The sequence below is a fragment of the Caloenas nicobarica genome, chromosome Z, assembly GCF_036013445.1.
Source record: "Caloenas nicobarica isolate bCalNic1 chromosome Z, bCalNic1.hap1, whole genome shotgun sequence".
NCBI classification, from domain to species: Eukaryota; Metazoa; Chordata; class Aves; order Columbiformes; family Columbidae; genus Caloenas; species Caloenas nicobarica.
In genome coordinates, this window is record NC_088284.1 from 94,044,448 (window position 1) to 94,062,974 (window position 18,527).

The 18,527-nt window shown below is 41.5% G+C and overlaps 1 protein-coding gene across 4 annotated transcripts in view; it reads left to right on the forward strand.

The window, feature by feature from the left end:
* The first annotated feature begins 211 nt into the window (after window positions 1-211).
* ODF2L (outer dense fiber of sperm tails 2 like) overlaps window positions 212-18,527 on the forward strand; it is a 32,292-nt gene continuing 13,976 nt past the window's right edge. The window contains exons 1-6 of one of the 4 annotated variants that reach the window (XM_065656128.1): window positions 212-353; window positions 2,247-2,450; window positions 4,080-4,213; window positions 15,234-15,328; window positions 16,449-16,511; window positions 16,745-16,816. In XM_065656128.1, coding sequence (XP_065512200.1) covers window positions 16,476-16,511; window positions 16,745-16,816 — 108 coding nt within the window. In that variant the 5' untranslated portion in view covers window positions 212-353; window positions 2,247-2,450; window positions 4,080-4,213; window positions 15,234-15,328; window positions 16,449-16,475. Of the gene's footprint in view, window positions 354-2,213; window positions 2,451-4,079; window positions 4,214-15,220; window positions 15,329-16,448; window positions 16,512-16,744; window positions 16,817-18,527 lie in introns of those variants that run through there. The other 3 variants (XM_065656127.1, XM_065656129.1, XM_065656126.1) reach the window with 3 other exon arrangements.

The window sequence follows — 18,527 nt, forward strand, 5'->3', positions numbered from 1 at the left end:
CGGTGGAGCGGCGGCCACGCCCGCCCCGGCCCCGCCCCGCCTCGCGCCGCCGTGACGGGCCCAGGGGCGGGACGGGCGCGCGGCCCCGCCTCGGGGAGCCGCGGCCGGTATCGCGCGCTGCAGGGTCACGGCCCGCGCGCCAGCCCCGGGGGAAGGGCCGCGCCCGGCCCCGCCGCGGCCTCCGCCGTGGAGACCAGCGCGGCGGGCCCCGCGGCCCGGGCGCAGCGCGCGTGTCCGCCGCAGCGCTTGCGCTCGGCCCGGGGCGCCGCGGCCCGGCCCGCAGGGCTGGCACCCTCGGGCCTGGCTGTGTGACGAGAGCCTCTCCCGCCCCCCTGTCTTGAGCTCAGAATTTTGTAAGTCAGACCTCGTCTTCGTGAAAAACAGTGTTCAGATAGACCGTGAAAATGTAAGCTGGGAAAGAATTTTTAAGAAGTTGTTCAGAAAAGGGCTGTTTATTAAAAGAGCTTGTTTAGATAAATTTATATTGAGACTCGACTATAAAATAGCACCAAAGCATCACAAAGGGAGCATTTGAAAATACCTCGAGTACAGTAGCATGACTTAATGCCAGCAATCAAGCAAATGAGAAGAAAATAGCCTCTAATTTTAGTAATGTTCATTATTTTAAATTTCTCATCAGGATTTTCGAATGCTCAAGAAGAAAAGAAAGGGCCTTTGACATGGCCTAGCAATTGGGAAACAGATTTACAATGTAGCATCATTGGCAACAAACTAATATTCCCAGGTACAAAATGATCATGGTCATTCAGTCAAGTAATTTACCTCATAATCCAAATCGTAAGTAAAGTTTGGGTCAATTTGATAAAGTCAGAGGAAATCCTAGGGTATTATGACAAGAAGTGAATTCCAGAGAAAGGAAGTAACTGTAACAATTAACACAATCTTGCTTACATGCCGGTCAGATTCCAGGAATTAAAACCAAAACAGAGCTCGGGCTGTGTGAAGTTCCCATTGTACCTTCAGTACTGATGAGGAGAGGGCCTGAAAGTGATTGTGTTGATGTGTTTGCGTTGCTTAATATGGTTTACCTTTTCAGCTTTCATTGTCTCACTTACACACGGCTGTAAGTGTTTGTATGTAAAAAACTATAGGGCAAGTTTGTTTCAATTTCTTAAAATCAGTTTAAAATGAGTTTCTAATGCTTAGCACTACACGGTCATGTAAGAGCTAATTACGATTTCTTGTGATATCAGTGTAGGATATGTCAAAAGACAGCAACATCAAATATTTTAAATTTGGACACACAGATGTAATTATTTCACTTCGTAGCTCTCATTGGCACTGAGCATCAGCAGTTCCCATGGATAGAGTTCCACAAAAACACAGAGGTGCCAACGACTGAGAGCAGAGGTGCCTGACCTTGGGGCAGAGGCACCACCTCAGGTGAGATGTGCCCCAATAATGCCTTGGGCAAATGATATGTTCAGGCTGGAACTGACAGCAACCAACATGGTCTAGCTCTTCCCAAAACAAAATACTGCTAGGTCTTCCCTGAAGCTTGGACCCTGTTGCTGCCCATGACATGTGAGCCTCACTTGCCAGAGTGGAAAGTGCTGCTTTCTGTGGTATATTGACTGACAGCCTTGACACTCCACTTTTTCCTTCAAAAAATGGTTAGATACCTCTGCTGTCTGGCGTAACACGGGTGGAAGAGGAAGAAGACTCCCATCCTTTAAGCCCCGGTGGGTTAGAGTGTTCTTGTAGGATTTGGAATACCTGCTTTAAATTGCTGCTTTCCTAAGGAGCCCTAAACAGAACAGTACTACTTCTTAGGAAAATGCCTTAAGGAGATGGTAATTCCACCTTTAGTAGGCAGGCTTTTTGGTATATATGGAGCATTGGATGTGTTTTTTCGGTTCTCACTTTTAACATCCTTCCTCTTTTCATGACATGTTTAAGTAGTCAGAATGTGAGTGAGAGAAAACTCTTCAGGCTAATGGTTACTGTACTTATCTAAGAAGAAGACCTGTTCCAGTGCATGCTTATATATTTCGTATAAGGCCCTAGTTCAGATAATTTTTTTCCCTGTTTTATCCTACAGTGTAAAAATAAATTCGGTTATTGGATGACAACCCGGAACTCCATGCTTCCTGAGTTCCACAGTATTCTACTGCTCTTAAAACATTACTGACTTACTGCCTTTCTTTAAATTCTCTTTCTCCACACCATGTAGGCATATAATGTAGTGTTCAGGACAAACTCTGGAATTTTTTTTGGCATCCTAGAAGGAACAGGCATTCAGGTGTTAACAGCTGAATCTTGGAGATTCCTGTTTTAAGAGATTACCACGTGCAGACTGTCTGCCCTGCCTTTGTTGGAAGCTTCAATTCCTAGTTCTAGTGGGAAATGTGGCCCTTCTCTACAGCTGCTATTCAGAGCCAAAAACATCAGGATTTTGGGTTTGGGATAACCGGATACATCTGGCTCAGGTAAGGAGAGCCATATCTAGCTTGCGGGCTTATTTACAAACTAGATACTGACCTAGAGAGCTCTGAAGGCATATTCAAATAACGCATGGTGTGTGGAGATACCTGAGCTCATTCTCATAAATTCAGCTGCAAACAGCTGAGGAGTCGGCATGTTCTGCTGTGTGGAAGAACAGTATCTTCCGTCAGAACTGTAAGATAGACAGCAGCAATGATCACTTGTAAAACTATTGAAGTATAAGCCACAACATAATCTTCAGAGTCGTCTCAGGCTGAAAAAGAAATTGAAGCATGCCAGGTCCTCTTATCTCTGATGATTAAGAAGAAAGTAGGTGACCAGTGCACCAGCATGTATAGTGAACGCTGTACTTTGCCTACTGCCTGATCTTCAGCCTTGCTTATAACATGTCCAAAAAGAAGAAATAACCTCTTACAATGTTGTACTGTTGCATATAAACAGATTTTGGAACATCCCTGCCTATGATCAGAAATAGAATTTATACAAAGAACTTCAACACTGTTACTTGCTAATAATTTAAGTGATGGCTTGGAGGATATCTGATTAAAATTTCCTGATGTGGGAGACAAATAAAACCAGTGGTTAGAATTAGTGTAGTTCTAGCCCTTTATATCTCTCTAGATCATTACATTTGTCTGCCTAAGTCTTGATCATGTAGCTGTAAAGTTTTGTAGTGAATTATTACATTTGAATACACTGTAAAATAGGATAAGAAGCTTGAGATCTGTAGGGTGAATAACTAGATGCTACAGCACAGTCGCTGATGCTAACTCTATACTAACTTTGCTTCTGTGTCAGTCTTATCTGTGAATACATTAATCTTAAGGGTTTATTTCTCGCCATTAGATTTTTCTTGAAAAACTTGATGAAAATCAAAAGCATTGAGAGTGTGTGGAATCTTGAGCATTTTTAAGGTCACTTTGCAGAAACATTATAGGTTGGGCACAGTTTAGTGTGGTTCAGAATGACTTGAAAGATAATGCCAATTTTTATTTTGTATGTTCACCTTGCCATTAAGGTGTGCTTTAATTTTAAGAAATGTATGATTATGCTAAAATATGTGAATTTTAAAGCAATATTTTGAATACCACTTAACAATATTTAGGATATCCATTGTAAATGCTGCCAGTGTTCTTTCCTTGATGCTAGTAGGTCTTGGACCATATCCTTAAAGACTTACACTTACCAAAAAATCCTAAACCAACCAACTAACCAACCAAAATTATAATAAGGTTTATAGTATAATTATGAAAATAAAATATTTTTATATAAAGAATACTAGCTTATAATTGAAATGCTTCTAAGCTGACTTCTAATACTGCTTTCTGACTTCATAAGAAGGTAGTGTTTAAACCAAAGGCTTTGGAGTCAAAGATTTAACGAAGACAATCAACAAACACATTTTGGTAGCATGTGTAATCAAATAACATAGTACTCATGTTGGAATTCATATATATTTAGTTTTATAATACATGAAGTTATATGGGTCACATCTTGTGTCACCATGTGTGTATACACTGTTCCCTCTCCCACTCATGATTACGTAACTGCAGCATATATTTGCATAAAACAGCTGTTTTATGAATATTTATGTATATCATCTTTTAATTCAGTTAAACAGTGGGAAATTAAGTGTTCTGGCAATGCATTGCCAGTCACAACACTGCAGAACTCCAACTAATACTTTGAAGAACAACAGCAATCCTGGAACCAGATTTTCAAAATAGATGTGCGTGAAAATCTGAAGGTAAGTTTGATTTAACATTTATTAATGTAGCGAAAAGACATAAAAATAAAAGGAGCAGAATGTGTCAATTTAAATAAACATTATTAAATTTTACCTCCACTTAATAGTCAAAGCTTGTTTTACTAAAATAGGTAAGGGCATTCGTTTGTGTGTGAGTCTAGAGCTTCTGTGCCAACATTAACAACTGTGAGCTTAGCTTGATAATAACCAGGCAAAGATTATAAAATCAGTAGTGCCAGCTGCCTGGCCTGCGTACAATCAGGCTTTCATGAAAAATCTGGGGACTGGATTTGACAGAACCAGAAAGCAGCTGTTCTCAACAGCACGTTTCCGCTCAGAATCTACAGCTATCTGAGTGGGAATTAATGCTCCTTTTCACATTAGTGCACACTTCCACTAGTCCTTTCAGCAGCTGTTGCTGTGGTTCCCCTAAACACTTAAACTGGAGTTGTACTAGGACTGCGTGCAGCAATTGGCAAAGCATTCAGCAGGCAAAAAAGCTGAAATTTCAGGGAACTAGACTACGTAAATCATGTGTTGTTTTTGTGATCTTTGTCCTTTCAATATCATGCTTCCTGGAGCCATGGTGGGTTAGTTTGATACCCAAGCATTATAATGATTTGGTCCAATACCCCAGAAATTGTCTATCTTATACTTGTAGGAAGATTGTATGGAAAATTCTATAGGCCATAACTGGCCCCTGTGAGAATAAACAAAGTTTTGGGGTTTCTTCCTTTTACTGTGCAATGATAGTTTGATGACAGGAGGTATATTTGCAGCTCTACCACTTCCCTGCTGATGACTGTGAGAAAGTCACTTTATCACATGGTACTACAGTTTCTCCACATGTGGCATAGGAATAATTAAACCTATCTTCTCCATGGAACACCATAGGGTCTGTGTAGGAAGCTGGAAGCTGAAATATTTTTTAAGAGCATTGGGAAGACCATATTGAGGAAGAAAGCTTATATGGTTTTGACTTGAACGCTCGCATATTTTCTAGCTGGTCTGAACTGGCTTGTGGGAGTTGTGTCAGTGACTAGGACCCCAGCCCACATAGCTTTTGAGCATACCTGATGTTAGCACGAACATAATCATTGCAATCAGCCAGTCTTATCCTGTCATTTTGCACTTACTTGTCAGGAAGCATGAGAGGGAAATTCTGTCTGTCTTTTGCAGAGATGTTTGGAGGAGTGCCGAATCCTGCATTGTTGAACTGAGTTCTTCAGAGCTTTTACTATAGACAGAGCTCAGTAAACTGATGCTCCTAATTAAAATAAATCTTGTTCATGCTCCTATAGTAAGAGCCAGTCTTAAGTACTAAATTCAACCTTCTACTGTTCATGTTTGATTGTACATTTAATTATGCATTTATATTAGGGTCAGAGCATGCCAGAGGGAGATGCTTTGATTGAAACCAATTTTTGGAACATTTGGGAAAATTGGAAGCATTGTTGGAGCCCACTAGATGTCAGTGTCACCACACAATAGAGTACTGCAGCTCTGCTTGCTGGGCAGGTAGGGTTGGGTGTCTGCAGCGTAATGCATGACTTGTCTTGAATCATGGACATTCGCCATATAAGGTCTGTTGTATTTTTACGGAACTCTGGAAATAGTTCCAGGAACAATGCTGCAACTCCTTTATTCTGATTGTATGATATAGTTCCTACAAAACAATTTCTATGCAGCAGAAGTACTCTAGGGAAAAATAAGATACTGGTTCAGCCTTTCATGGAAAAGAGAGCCTAGATGAGATTACCTAGCACTCTGTCCAGTTCTATCTTGAAAACCTCTAGAGATGGGGACTCTACCATGTCCCTGGGAGGTTGTTCCAGTGATTGATTGTTCTCACTGTAGAATATTTCTTTCTTGTATCAAGATGAAACCTTCCCTAGTGCAACTCGTACCCATTGCCCCTTGTCTTCTCCATGTGGCTCCTTGTGAAGAGAGAGCCCCCTTTGTGAAGACAGTGCCTCTGTCCTCTTTGTAGCCACCCTTTAAAGATTGGCGTACTGTGATGAGGTCCCCCTTAACACTCTCCAAGGAGAAGAGACCTAACACCTTCAGTCTTTCCTCATAGGGCAGGTTCTCCAGGCCTTTGATCATCTTTGTGACGCTCCTTTTGGAACCTCTCCAGTCTGTCTTCATCTTTTTTGAATTGTGGGGACCAGAACTGGGCACACTACTCCAGATGCAGCTTGACATGGGCTGAATAGAGTGGGATGATCACGCCTCTATCTCTGCTAGTAACGACCCTGCAGATGCAGCTCAGGATCCAATTTGCCTTCATGCTGCAGCATTGCGCTGCTCACTCATGTTCAGCTTGTTGTCCAGCAGGACTCCCAGGTCGCTTTCAGCAAAGCAAGTCCCCGACCACAGGTCCCAGCCTGTACTGGGCTCTTTGGTTATGTCATCCCAGGTGTAGGACTTTGCACTTCTCTCTGTTAAACTTCATACTGTTCTTGCTAGCACACTCTTCCAGCCTCGCCAGGTCTCTCTGTGAGATGGCTCTCCCTTTTACATATCCACCTCAACACCCAGTTTAGTGTCATCAGCAGACAGGCAAGGGTATGATTATGTGGTTATGTTATGTTATGTTACGTTACGTTACGTTATATTAATTGTATATTGGTTCTGAAGTGTAACTCCCACTATCAGAAATTGCATTAATAGTATCATGCTTGTGAATGAAAGTACTTATGTTTGCTAGACATGGTATATTTAGTGGGTCATTCACTAGACTGTGAATGACAATTTGACTGTTGAATTTAACATTTTTTCATAATTATTGTACATTTTTCCCAGTTTTTGGAAGGCAGAGGTAAAAAGTACTTGGCCATGTAAAAAGCATTCTGGTTTGAGCCAGTTGTTAATTTGCTAGTCAGCAACCTAGGAGCCATTCAGATCACCCTTCTCCCTGTATCCCTTACAGTCCTTCTCCATTAGCAGCTTTTAAATTACCTCTTGTTATATAAAGGTTTGCTCTAGCTCCAAACTTATAGCTTTGCTTAGTCTTCACCTAGGAACATTTTCCATGTGCTCATTTGCATATACTCTGCAACTGTCATTCTAGAAGTATTTATACACACCTGCAGATATGCATGCTTAAATGTTTTCTGAAAAATAATCAGCCTGCGTGTATGTATTTTAAAATATTTTTTGTTAAATAAGCAACCTGGAAGTACATATTTTCATTCTTATCTCATTAAGCCTAACTGACAATATGTAAAAGATACATAGGAAATCATCACACTACTTGAAGATTTTTCTGATCACTTTCCCATCTTGCCTTACTTGATTGCTATGCAGAGAATAAAAATAAGGGAAGTATCGTATTCCCTTGCATTGTTTATTTAAGAAAAAGAGCACGCTACATGAGAAAAATCTTGCAGCAGAAGATTTAAGTATTTTTATTACATAGAAACAAATGACAGTACACGTATTTTACTATATTTCTGAGTATGCGTTTTTATGTTTAACATTTGATCAGTGGACATGTACTTGAATATAAGACACACTTTAAAAATCTAGATCTATAAGCCTATCAAAAAAGACAAATACATCTGTTTAAAAACAGTGCACTTATTTTTTGGATCTACAAATACCTCTTCCCCTATGTTGAAAATTGTGTAGCAAAAATTACAGTAAATTCCTTCTATTTTTAAATGTTACATTACACGGGCATTGTTTCAATATCCAACCTTCTCTCATCTAGGATATAAGAATAACAGGAAAATTGTTCTCTGATATGCAAGCTGTGCAGCTCTTCTGGTTTTGATGGTACGTTAAAAATGTTAGAGAAGACCAGTCTGAAGTTAAGATGCCTTTCTGTACTGTGTTTTAAGTCAAGGAAATGCTAATTTCATAGCAAAATCATCTGTTACTTCATTATAAAGCTAAAGAACAGATTATTTTCAAAATCTGTACAGTTTTTAATTACTTCCCATGTTCTTCTGTAGTCACACATTTGATTCCACAGATTGTGTGCTTCTCTGTTCTGGTTATTCTCATTGCAGAATTCAGCCACCTACAAAGATAAACAAATTTGATACCTCAAAAGTTTATAGAAAAAGACCGTTCAGATTTCTAATGCCTACCCCCAAGGGCTTGTACAAGGAGGAAAATGCTAGATTACCTTGTAACTTTAACCTGATTCTGTCCAGTTGCATAGAAATGTCTGTCACTGTCATAGTCATCAAACATCCCTATCAAAGGCGGGCCCACTCATGAACAAAGACTCTGCCTGCAAGGAGAACAGAAGGGCAAATACATGGTAACTGTTGTCAGCTGTTGTACCACTATGTGCAAAATTAGCCAGGAAAATTTTACAGTGGACTTTCTGAAGAGCAACTTTGCAGCAACACCTTAGGCAGTTTTAATATCAAGTAATTCACTTTTGTGGCTGTGTGACTAACTTTAACACCATCTGAAGGTCTTAGCTTTTATGTCTTTTAATATTGGCATCTTCTACCATTATGTGTTTGAACTTGAATTCTGTCTCTAGAAATGTATGACAAAACAGTGATGGTTTTTAATATGTATTTACATGAGAGTAAACCATGCCTCAAATTCTAATTTAATATTTGACATTGTAAGTAGAACTAACCTAAACAAACCAATGCTTCATTTTCTGTTAGACACATTACGAAGGGATTAGAAACAAAATGCTTCCTTTATACATTTAACACAGGTTTTGCACTGCAGTACACGCTATTGAGATGTGTGGGAAGCATACAGGGGAGGGTTAAACAACATATGCTCCATATTCTTCAATCTTCTGTAGTAGACAGCTGAGGGCAAGCCAAAAAAGTAAAATGTTTTAGGGAATTTACCCTGCGAGCCTTAGATGTCTATCAAATAATCGTTTACTAGGAAGTTAAGTGTGAAATTGTTATATTTTCCCTGTTTTCCACCTGCTTCATGTTGTAGGGTGTACAGGTCATTGCCACGTTTCCAGTAAGGAGCTGCCACTGTGTACGTAGGGAACAACAGGTGTCTGAAGGAGGGAGGAAGAAGAGAGAGTGAGATGGCACTTGTAAATCAGAAGGTTTGGCAGTGAGCATCTACCTCTGCATCAGACAGAGTGGAAGGCAAAGCTCAGACATGTCTCTGTTATCTTTCACTCAGCATCTGATCACTATGAGTAAAAAGTGAAGCAAGGCTAACTAACTAACTCTTATGAACTACTCCCTACTTCTTTTTCTGCCTCTGTAGCACCAAGCTGCCTTTGTTCTCCTTGAATTTCTTACCAGGCCTTCCCTAGTGACTCTGAAACTCCAGCCAGCCAAATATTACTGCTGTCTTCAGCACAGTTGCCAGCCGTGAGTTATTAGAGGGGTGATGGGTTAAGAAAGAAACAATGGGAAAAAATTAAAACACTGGAACTCATAAGCAAAGGATTTTAACTTGCATAACAAATGTGAAAGCAAGTGAAGAAATGAAACTGCATATCAACAAGGATATTCGGATCAGACAGGTTATTCAGACCAAGGCTATTCAGACCAGTCACAGACCAGGTTTTTAAAATTATTAAATAGCTTGCAAGGGTTCAGTTTATTGACTGTGACAGATTTAACCTGCAGCTTCTTACAGTCCAGCACTCTGGTTGTTCATTTATAACCAAGAGGTTGATAGAGCTGTTATTACTGATGTTGTTACTGATGCTCATTACTTACGTATTTACTAACAGTGGTTCATAGATAATGATTTTGCCAGTTCTTAAGCGCATTCTCATGTGAATACTTTTTCACATCACTTTTTAAAATTTAATGTACATTGGGTGCACTAGTAAATGCGTATAAAAGAGCTTATTGTGCTCTACTCCCTGAAAGAGGCTTTGAGCTGTATCTTTTCATAGGACTCATGTTTTGATTTCTCATTGATGATAACCAGAAACGCCAAAAACAAATCCTGCCCATGAGCATGAAGGATGCCTGAGCGGAGCTGGCACGGCTGTGGAGGGCTGGAGCCCCACACATGGGAGGACAAGGTGGGCACCTGCTGAGTTCTCTCCTCCCTGGCTGGCTCTGCCCCTGGAGCAGCCCCAGCTGGGCAGTGACCCCCAGCTCCCTCCCGGCTTCCCAGCATGGAATGAGTCAGGGCCTTTCTGGCCCATCTCTCTCCTGAATAGCCATCCTTGGCCAAGTGCTGCCAAAACCCTGAGGGCCAGAGCCCACCAGTGCCCCATGTGGCACCGGCCTCTGCAAAGGCACAGCCAGGCTGTGCTAACCACGGGCAAGTGAGGTCAGCCCTCCTGCCATGGATAAACTGAAATTTTTAGCCATAGGGATTGCCGCTCCCACAGAGAGTGTCCAGGACTGGGGAATCCACAGGCTACTGGGGCTTGAGAAGAGGTCTGGTAAAACCTAAGAGCATCTTCCCTGCAGAGTACCATGAATTGGGGGTGGGATTCCTCCTGTTACACAGGGAGAACGGCTTGATGTTTGTTATGGTGTGTTACATCCACCCAGGCTTCCGTGCATAGTTCCAGCTGGCCACATTAAGCACTTCCAAGGAACTTCCCATTTTTCTGTAGGTATTGTTTGTGTCCCACTAAGGTCAGCCTGGCTGTCGGTTCCACCCATGCATGAAAGACTCTCTGCCTCTGCTCACTGAAAAGTGGAATTTCCAGTGCCACTTGTTAATGAGCTGTCACTGGTAAGAGAGATAATTTGGCCAGATAAAGAATGAGGCCTTCCAAAATTCTGTCAAAAATTGAAGTTATATGTTTCTCTTGGAAAGGAACTTCTGTAACTAAACTATATACAAATTGAGCTATCTTAATCTTGGAAATACAATACTCTCTCTGTTTTTTCTACCCCTTTGCTTGGAACTCCACTCTGTAATGTGTCCTCTTGCTCTGTCTTCCACTCTTAAGGTCTCTATCCCATTTCCTAAGTCTTGAACAGACTCCCATGGTACCTGCCCTAGTTCTGGGACCTCACCCTGCTCTTTGGCCATTTTGCAGTGTAAGGAAGGGGCTGTAGCAATTTAGGAACTGGACCGAGCACTTTCCCAGGGGATGCACATTCTAGGAAGGGGAATAAACAGGGCTCATACTCACTCCTGGGGTTAAGGAATGAATGCAACTGGATTTAAGGACTTCTTAGTAAAAGAGAAAGAAATGAAAGCTATTTTTGCCTCATTTGAAGAGCTAAAAAGTCTCCTGCAAACAGCAGAGATGTCTGACTGAGCTGGAAGTAACTCACATGGAAATGAGCAGCGGCACCAGTACAGCTGGATTTATGGTGAACACTGGGAACTCTGATCCAGATAGGTCAATACACATAATAAGGGAAGTTCTGCATCACTGTAGCTCCTATAACCTGCATGTGGGGTAAGATGTTCCCAAACATCCTTGGCCAAAACCTAAGAAGACCAAGATTGAATCTGCAGTCTCCAAATCAAGGACACCCAGACCTGCTGCCAAGTAAAATGCTGTTTGAGATAAATCCCCCCCTGCTACTTCCCTGTACCTTGGAGTTACCTTATATTTCTTCCATCCCTTAAGTGGGTGCAGAAACACCCACTGCTGTTCTTTGAGCAGCAAAGATGATCTACTACTCCTCCTAAGTTGTCTGTGTAAAGAAATAAGACTTCTTGAGTGGGTGACTGGCTGTGGGGAAGTCAATAGCACTACAGCATCATAACTGCACAGGGCAGCTCGCCCTGGTGCCTGCTGCCACTGTGCACTGTAGAGTGAAGGACTTTCCTGTCTACCTGAGAAGCTGGCACACTGCAACACAGAGTGGGAGATGCTGAGAAACGGGCCAGGGAAACAGCAAAACCCACCACACCTATTTTACAAGAGTGTGTGGGAAGAAATATTGTCATCTGTCCATCTCTGCTGGATATATTTCTGCACAAGGCAGTGAGTGTCTAAGGACTGCTGGTACAAATAAATTCCGGTCAGTATTACACCACACGGTACAAAAAAAGATGAGGAAGGAACAGTGTATAAACAGGGTCGCATCAAATCTGCTGCTTTTGTGAGACTTTTGTGATAGTACGCTATTGCCAAGATCAAACAATGAACAAAGGAAGACGTTGAAGTCTTGAATTTCTGACTGTCATGGTGTAACCTCAGCTGGCAACTAAGCCCTATGCAGCCACTCACTTGGCCCCGCCTGCTGGTGGGATGGGGGAGAGAATCAGAAGAGTAAAAGTGAGAAAACTTATAGTTTGAGAGAAAGGTAGTTTAATAGGTAAAGCAAGAGCCGTGCACACAAGCAAAGCAAAACAAGGGATTAACTCACCACTTCCCACTGGCAGACAGGCATTCTGCCATCTCCAGGAACTCTGGGCTCCATGACATGTAACAGTTACTTGGGAAGACAAACACCATAACTTTAAATCCCCTCCTTTTCTTCTTCCCCAAAAATATATACTAAGCATGACTTCATATGGTATGGAATATCGCTTTGGCCAGCTTGGGCCAGCCAACCCAGCTGCATCTCCTCCCAACCTTTTGTGTGCTCCCTGCCTTCTTGTTGGCAAAAAAGGCCTCGAGGCTGTGTAAGCACTGCTCAGCAGGAACTAAAACATCCCTGTATCATCAACACGATTTCCAGCACAAATCCAAAACACAGCCCCATACTGGCTACTGTGAAGAAAATTTAACTCTATACCAGCACACTGACACAGAAGTGAAAGTTTCAGTTATACCTTTAGAGCAAATAAAGTCACGAGCCGTGACCCTCAGCAGAGTTGCTCTGGTATCTCAAGAAGCCTCTCTCCAGCACACCTCTTTTATTAAGGCTTGTAGTTATGTCATTGTGGAACTGTGTATCCTATTTCCTCTAACCATTTTCCACTCTGTGGATTGTATCCCAGTCATTAAAATGCAGTTTTGAGGCCTGAAACTTGTAATTCATTCTTTGTTTACAAGGTACAGAGTGCAGTGCTAATTATCATGCTAATTAGCCCTCACCAATCGATAGTGATTGCTTTATTATATAAGCAATCACCACATTTTAAAATAATTATAACAATTTTTTTCTTTCTTTTAAAAATAATCATATAGCAAATTCTGGGAAGCTAAACATACAAGTTCTGTCTGAGGTGACAAGGAGACACCAAAGCCACAGCTCATAAAATGCGGTGCCAGAGCAAAGGTCTGACAGGGACGGTTAATTCACAGTTCCAGGCTACGAGTCCTACACAGCGCAAAACATTAGGCCTTTTGCACATCCAAAGACAAAATCTCCTGTGTAATCCAGGTACAAACAAGCACTCACACCAGAACAGATTATGGAGTGGTTTCATCTCTACTAGTATTAAAAAGGTTGAAATTTAACCTTTATTTTTTTATTTTTATTAAGGTGCACACATGGTTCTATATTGATTTTGATTCTTTCTCCCAGGGCCAAGATTTAAAAAAAAATATAAGTTGCTAACACTGATATTTACTTACCATACTAAAAAGTAACATTTCTATCATTATGCATCTTTCCAAACAAAATTAATGTGATTATCATGATGTATCATCTTATGTATACATATGACCTATATGTATCTATGCGTATTATCATATCCATATCACACGATCATTCTGTTTTGCACACTTCTTTATCTGAAAGTGATTTTTCCATATGTCCGTTGCGATGTCATGGATGCTATGAAGTGCCACCTCACTTGTCCTTAGTGTTCTCTCATGTGATGTGATGCAAGAGTAATTGGTTTATTTTTCATCAGAATATAATATATATATAAAATTTAAAATATTTATATATTAATATATATAAAATATAAATATATAATATAAATATATATAATATATATTTTATATATAATATAAATATATAAAAACATATAATATAAAATATTTATATATTAATATATATAATTTAAAAATGCGGCTTTTCTACCATGTTTGACAATGTGTGGGCAAAAAAAGCTTCATGTGCAGTCAGATCACGTGAATACTTATTGTTGAACCTCAGAAAAAATACATTAACGGAAACGCCCCAGAAGAAAACAAATAGAGGATCCAAAGCTCTCCGCGTTTCTTGTGCATTTTGCTCTAAAAATAACCTGAGTGTGCACCAACACGTCCCCGTCTGCACGTTACAGGCTGGCAGCGGACACAGCCCGTTCTTGAAGAGCCCTTGAGCCCTAAGCCGCCCGAACCCCTCGCTTTCGGGGAGGGGGCGATGCTGCTCCACAGCCCCGCCGAGGCCGCCGGCCCACGCTGCTCTGCAGAGGCCGGAGCTGCCGCACAGCTACCTCCGCGTCCCCGCGCCTCGGCGGGCCGCACAGGCCCCGAGCGGGGGGCGGCGGGGTCCTCCCGGAGGGCGTCCGCAGCCGCAAGGCTGGCTGTGGGTGGGTGGGTGCTGCGGCCTCCGCCCGCCGCCGGAGGAGCGGCCCGCGGCAGCGGCTGGTTGCTCCGGCAACGGCTCCGGGCGGGCAGCGGCGGTGAGGGAGCGGCGGGCGCAGGCGGGGACGCCGGGGGTCAGTGCCCCGCGGGAAGGGGTGCTGAGGGGGGTGCCCTGCGGGAGGGAGTGCGGAGTTGGGCGCTGCTCCCCCCGACCCCTGAGGGGCAGGAGCCGCGGGCAGCCGGGTGCGGGGGCGCTGGGCGAGGGCAGAGGGCCCGGGGCCCGAGGCAGCGGCCGGGGCCCGAGGCAGCGCCCGGGGCGAGGCCGCTGCCGGGTGACCCGCGGCCCCGCTCCGCGCCCGCCGCGCCAGGGAGCGCCGCAGTGGGAGGCGGCAGCCGCGAGCTGTACTCCCTCCTTCGTGTGCATTCAGTTTTCTGGCCTTGAGGGGTTTGATTTCAGCGCACCAAATGTGTGAATTTGTGTACAAAGTCAGTGCTGCTTACGCGGTTACAAGTTAGGAGGATGTGTGCAAGATTTCAGTTGCATTAACTGCGTTCCATCTCTGATGAGACTGGGATTTACTTGGTCTGGTACACTGAATTAGGGGGAACAGGCTGGGGTGCCAATAATGTTTCAGTTACTGATTCACAGAACACCAATATATGTTAACATTTAGTGTCTTGTTAGTGTTAAAATGTCGTTGTCAGGGCAATCATCCTCATCTCTACCTGTATGTAACTGGACTGCTCCTTTATTGGACTTTGATCTTCAGAAAGAGTTTCTGCTACCTCATGCTACCGAGGCAAGTTCATTCTGTCCCTGTTAAGCTTCACTTTTTTCATTTTATTTACTTTGTTAACAAATTCAAACCAGATATTTCAAAACATACTTCCTAGCTACAGGTGGGAAGTAGGTGATATTTCAAAAAATGGGTGAGAGTACTGGACATAAAAATGGTATACTGAAACTAAGGAAAAATTCTCATTTGTTCTTTTCTGCTTACGCAGTCATGCTGGGACAAAAGAAATATGATGTTTAGTCTTCCAAAATAGTGTTTTCACTGGAAGTAATTAAATTCAAGAACTTAGTTTGGTTATATAACCAAGAAAATCTGTAGAGACCTGCACTATGTTACACAAGTTGAGGTCTGCCAGGAAATATAAACCTGTAATAAGACACATATATAAAAATATATAAAATAAAAAAAAACCTAGACATTTTGAGTATAGTTATTTGCCTTATAGCAACACTTGGAAGCAGAGCAGTCTACGTTCTGATTCTGTGAGGAAGTGATTTTTTTTTTTTTTTAGTTGGGAACTTCCCAAATTTTGTTATGCATTTCCCCAATTCTGCTAAGGAGATATGGATATAAGAGTATAAACTCTTGGTCTGACAAACCCTTTTGGTGGAAATGCACCTGGCACAGGCTGAAAGCAGGAGAAATGGGTCCTGGTGGGTAGAGAAGTCAAGACAATCCACTTCTGAAAAATAATGAGTAGTCAGTGGAGCATTGAGCAGAGTAAACAAGTAACTTTGTGCTTGGTGAGGGCATCGATCACCCCGGAGTGATTTAAAAATATTATTTAAAATATTATGAGTTGTAAAAACATTGACTACATTTAAATAACACTGGAGTATTTATGGTATTTAAAGTCCTTTTAGCTAAAATAAATAAAGAAATTGCTGTATGGTATGACCTTGGTTTGTTTTCTTCAGTTATGAAGTTATATGCACAAAATAAATTGAATCTTTAGGGTTTAAACCACCAACTCTACATAGCTCATGAATGTGTAAGCTTTTGCATTCATATGTACTGCATCTGAAAATGTAGGAAATTGTTTGTACCAAATTCAAAAACATTGAAAAAAGACTAAATTATAATTGGAAGTAATTTTTTAATGTTTCCTGCTTCTGTCTTGCAGTTAAACAGTAAAAACATTGACACTTTGATGCAGAAGTTAAGTGAAAACGAAACCCAAAATACTGTAAGTAAATTAAGATTTCTGTCTGTTTTGGTTCTGTGCTGTACATATGAAATGGCTGTCATGGGATCATACAATGTCAAGTGACAGTGGCAAAGTGGGAGTATTTGTGCTTTATCTTCTCAAAATGGAATCTTCGTTTTACAGCTGAAATGTTCATCAGTGTGCATTACCATTGCGTTGTTGTGTACAGAAATTAAAATAATGTCTTTGTTGTTTTTTGTTTCTCCATGAAGAATCTCAGGAGAAAAATACTTGAAAGGGAGAAACATGTTAAAGAACTTTCATCCAGACTTCAGCTTGAAAAAGTGAGTGACCAGTACTGTTGGAATGGATGTTTTCTCACAATATACTGGATTCTTATTTACGAATTTTAAATGTTGAGAAAAACAATTATCTATGAAAAAAAGGAAAATCCTGAAAGATGTTTCCTACAGAAATATCTTAAAATGATGCAAACTGTATCCAAACCTATTAAGGATACAGGTTATCCTTAACACTGATTTCCCATGGTTCAGGGAGGGGCATTACATCTAGACCAGGGGTGTCAAAGTCATTTTCACCGGGGGCCACTACTCCTGCATTTATACAGTCCTAAAATTACATTCGGTCCTTTGAAGGCAACCGTGAGGCTGATGTGTCCCGTGGTGAAAATGAGTTTGACACTCCTGGTCTAGACTAATGGCTAATCAGATTCGCAATAGTTCTGGGAAAAGTACTTATAATGAAGTAATACAGAGTAAAATAAACAGATACTGTTCGCAGTTTGTTTCCATGGCTCCTTGGTCTCAATGAATATGGAAAGGTAGTACTGACGGCAGGGCTGGTATCATCAAAGGCTGACAAGAGCTCGTTCCTTCTCTGAACCAAAGGAAGCAGCTCAGTGCAGAAACCAGCATAGGAGGAGAAAAATTGTCTGTCCTGTATAAGAAGGTACTATAAAAGTTTCAAAATCATTTTACTGTTGGTTTATGAGTCTGTGTTACAGTACTTGTAAACTGCACTTTGTGCGATGCAGTGTGGTTCAGTGTTAGTGAGGGACACAGTAGGCTCCAATAAACCTTTAAGGGGACAATAGTGTACTTTGATTTTCATAACTCCTTCAGGTTTGTTGGGAGCCATGATTCTTCTTTAAGGATTTTTCTTTGCTTAATCAAGAGAACATATAATTTGGTTGCAGGGTAAACTTAGCCAGCTAATTGTAATAGAGAAGCTTGTGGGGGTGCCCACTTTCACACCTGGCAATTGGCATGTCCTTGTCTTTATTGTGAAGTGAAGCAGCATGTTTTCATAGAAACATCCTTTTGCTCGAGAGTAGAAATGCTGCACAGAAAAGCCTATAAAGATGCTGAAGACCACGGGTCCAGCAAACCTCAGCATTGATGCGATCTGTGCAGCATGCTGTACCACAACTAGAGACCTACCTAAAGTTGAACAATTTGGGGTGCCCGGCATCTGAAAGGATAAATGATTATCTGTGCTCTCCCCTTGTTCCTTCTTATGTTATCTGCAATAAATGGCATTTCATCAATACCTTACTGAGCCTGTCTGCCTTTCTTACTGGTATCTATAATGAACACTTGTAGTGGTGCGTTACAATGCTTGTCTAGTCTATACTGATAATATGACTTCTTTGTACCTGTTTTCATTATTTTTTTACTTAGAACAAGCCAAAGGAATCAAGTTGCAAGAAATTTCATAGAATCATCTGACCTCAGTTCTGGTGACATAAGTTGCCTCTTCCCTTACATTTTATGCGTTCCCCAGAAATCAGAGTTTGCATTAAATGTATCAATACTTCTGATAGCAGGTGGTGGTCTTTGGTATTTAATGAAGATCAGGTCAGGTCTAATTAGTCAGGGCAGAGCTGATCAGTGTGGCATAATTTTGGTCAGCCTGCTAGCTAGATGTCTTTGCTCAGCCTGGATTTCTGAGTTGTGCTTCCAGGCCTTGTTCACACTCCTTAAAGAGTCAGATTAAATACGAGGCATTAATTATACATACATTCTTTCAAGTTCA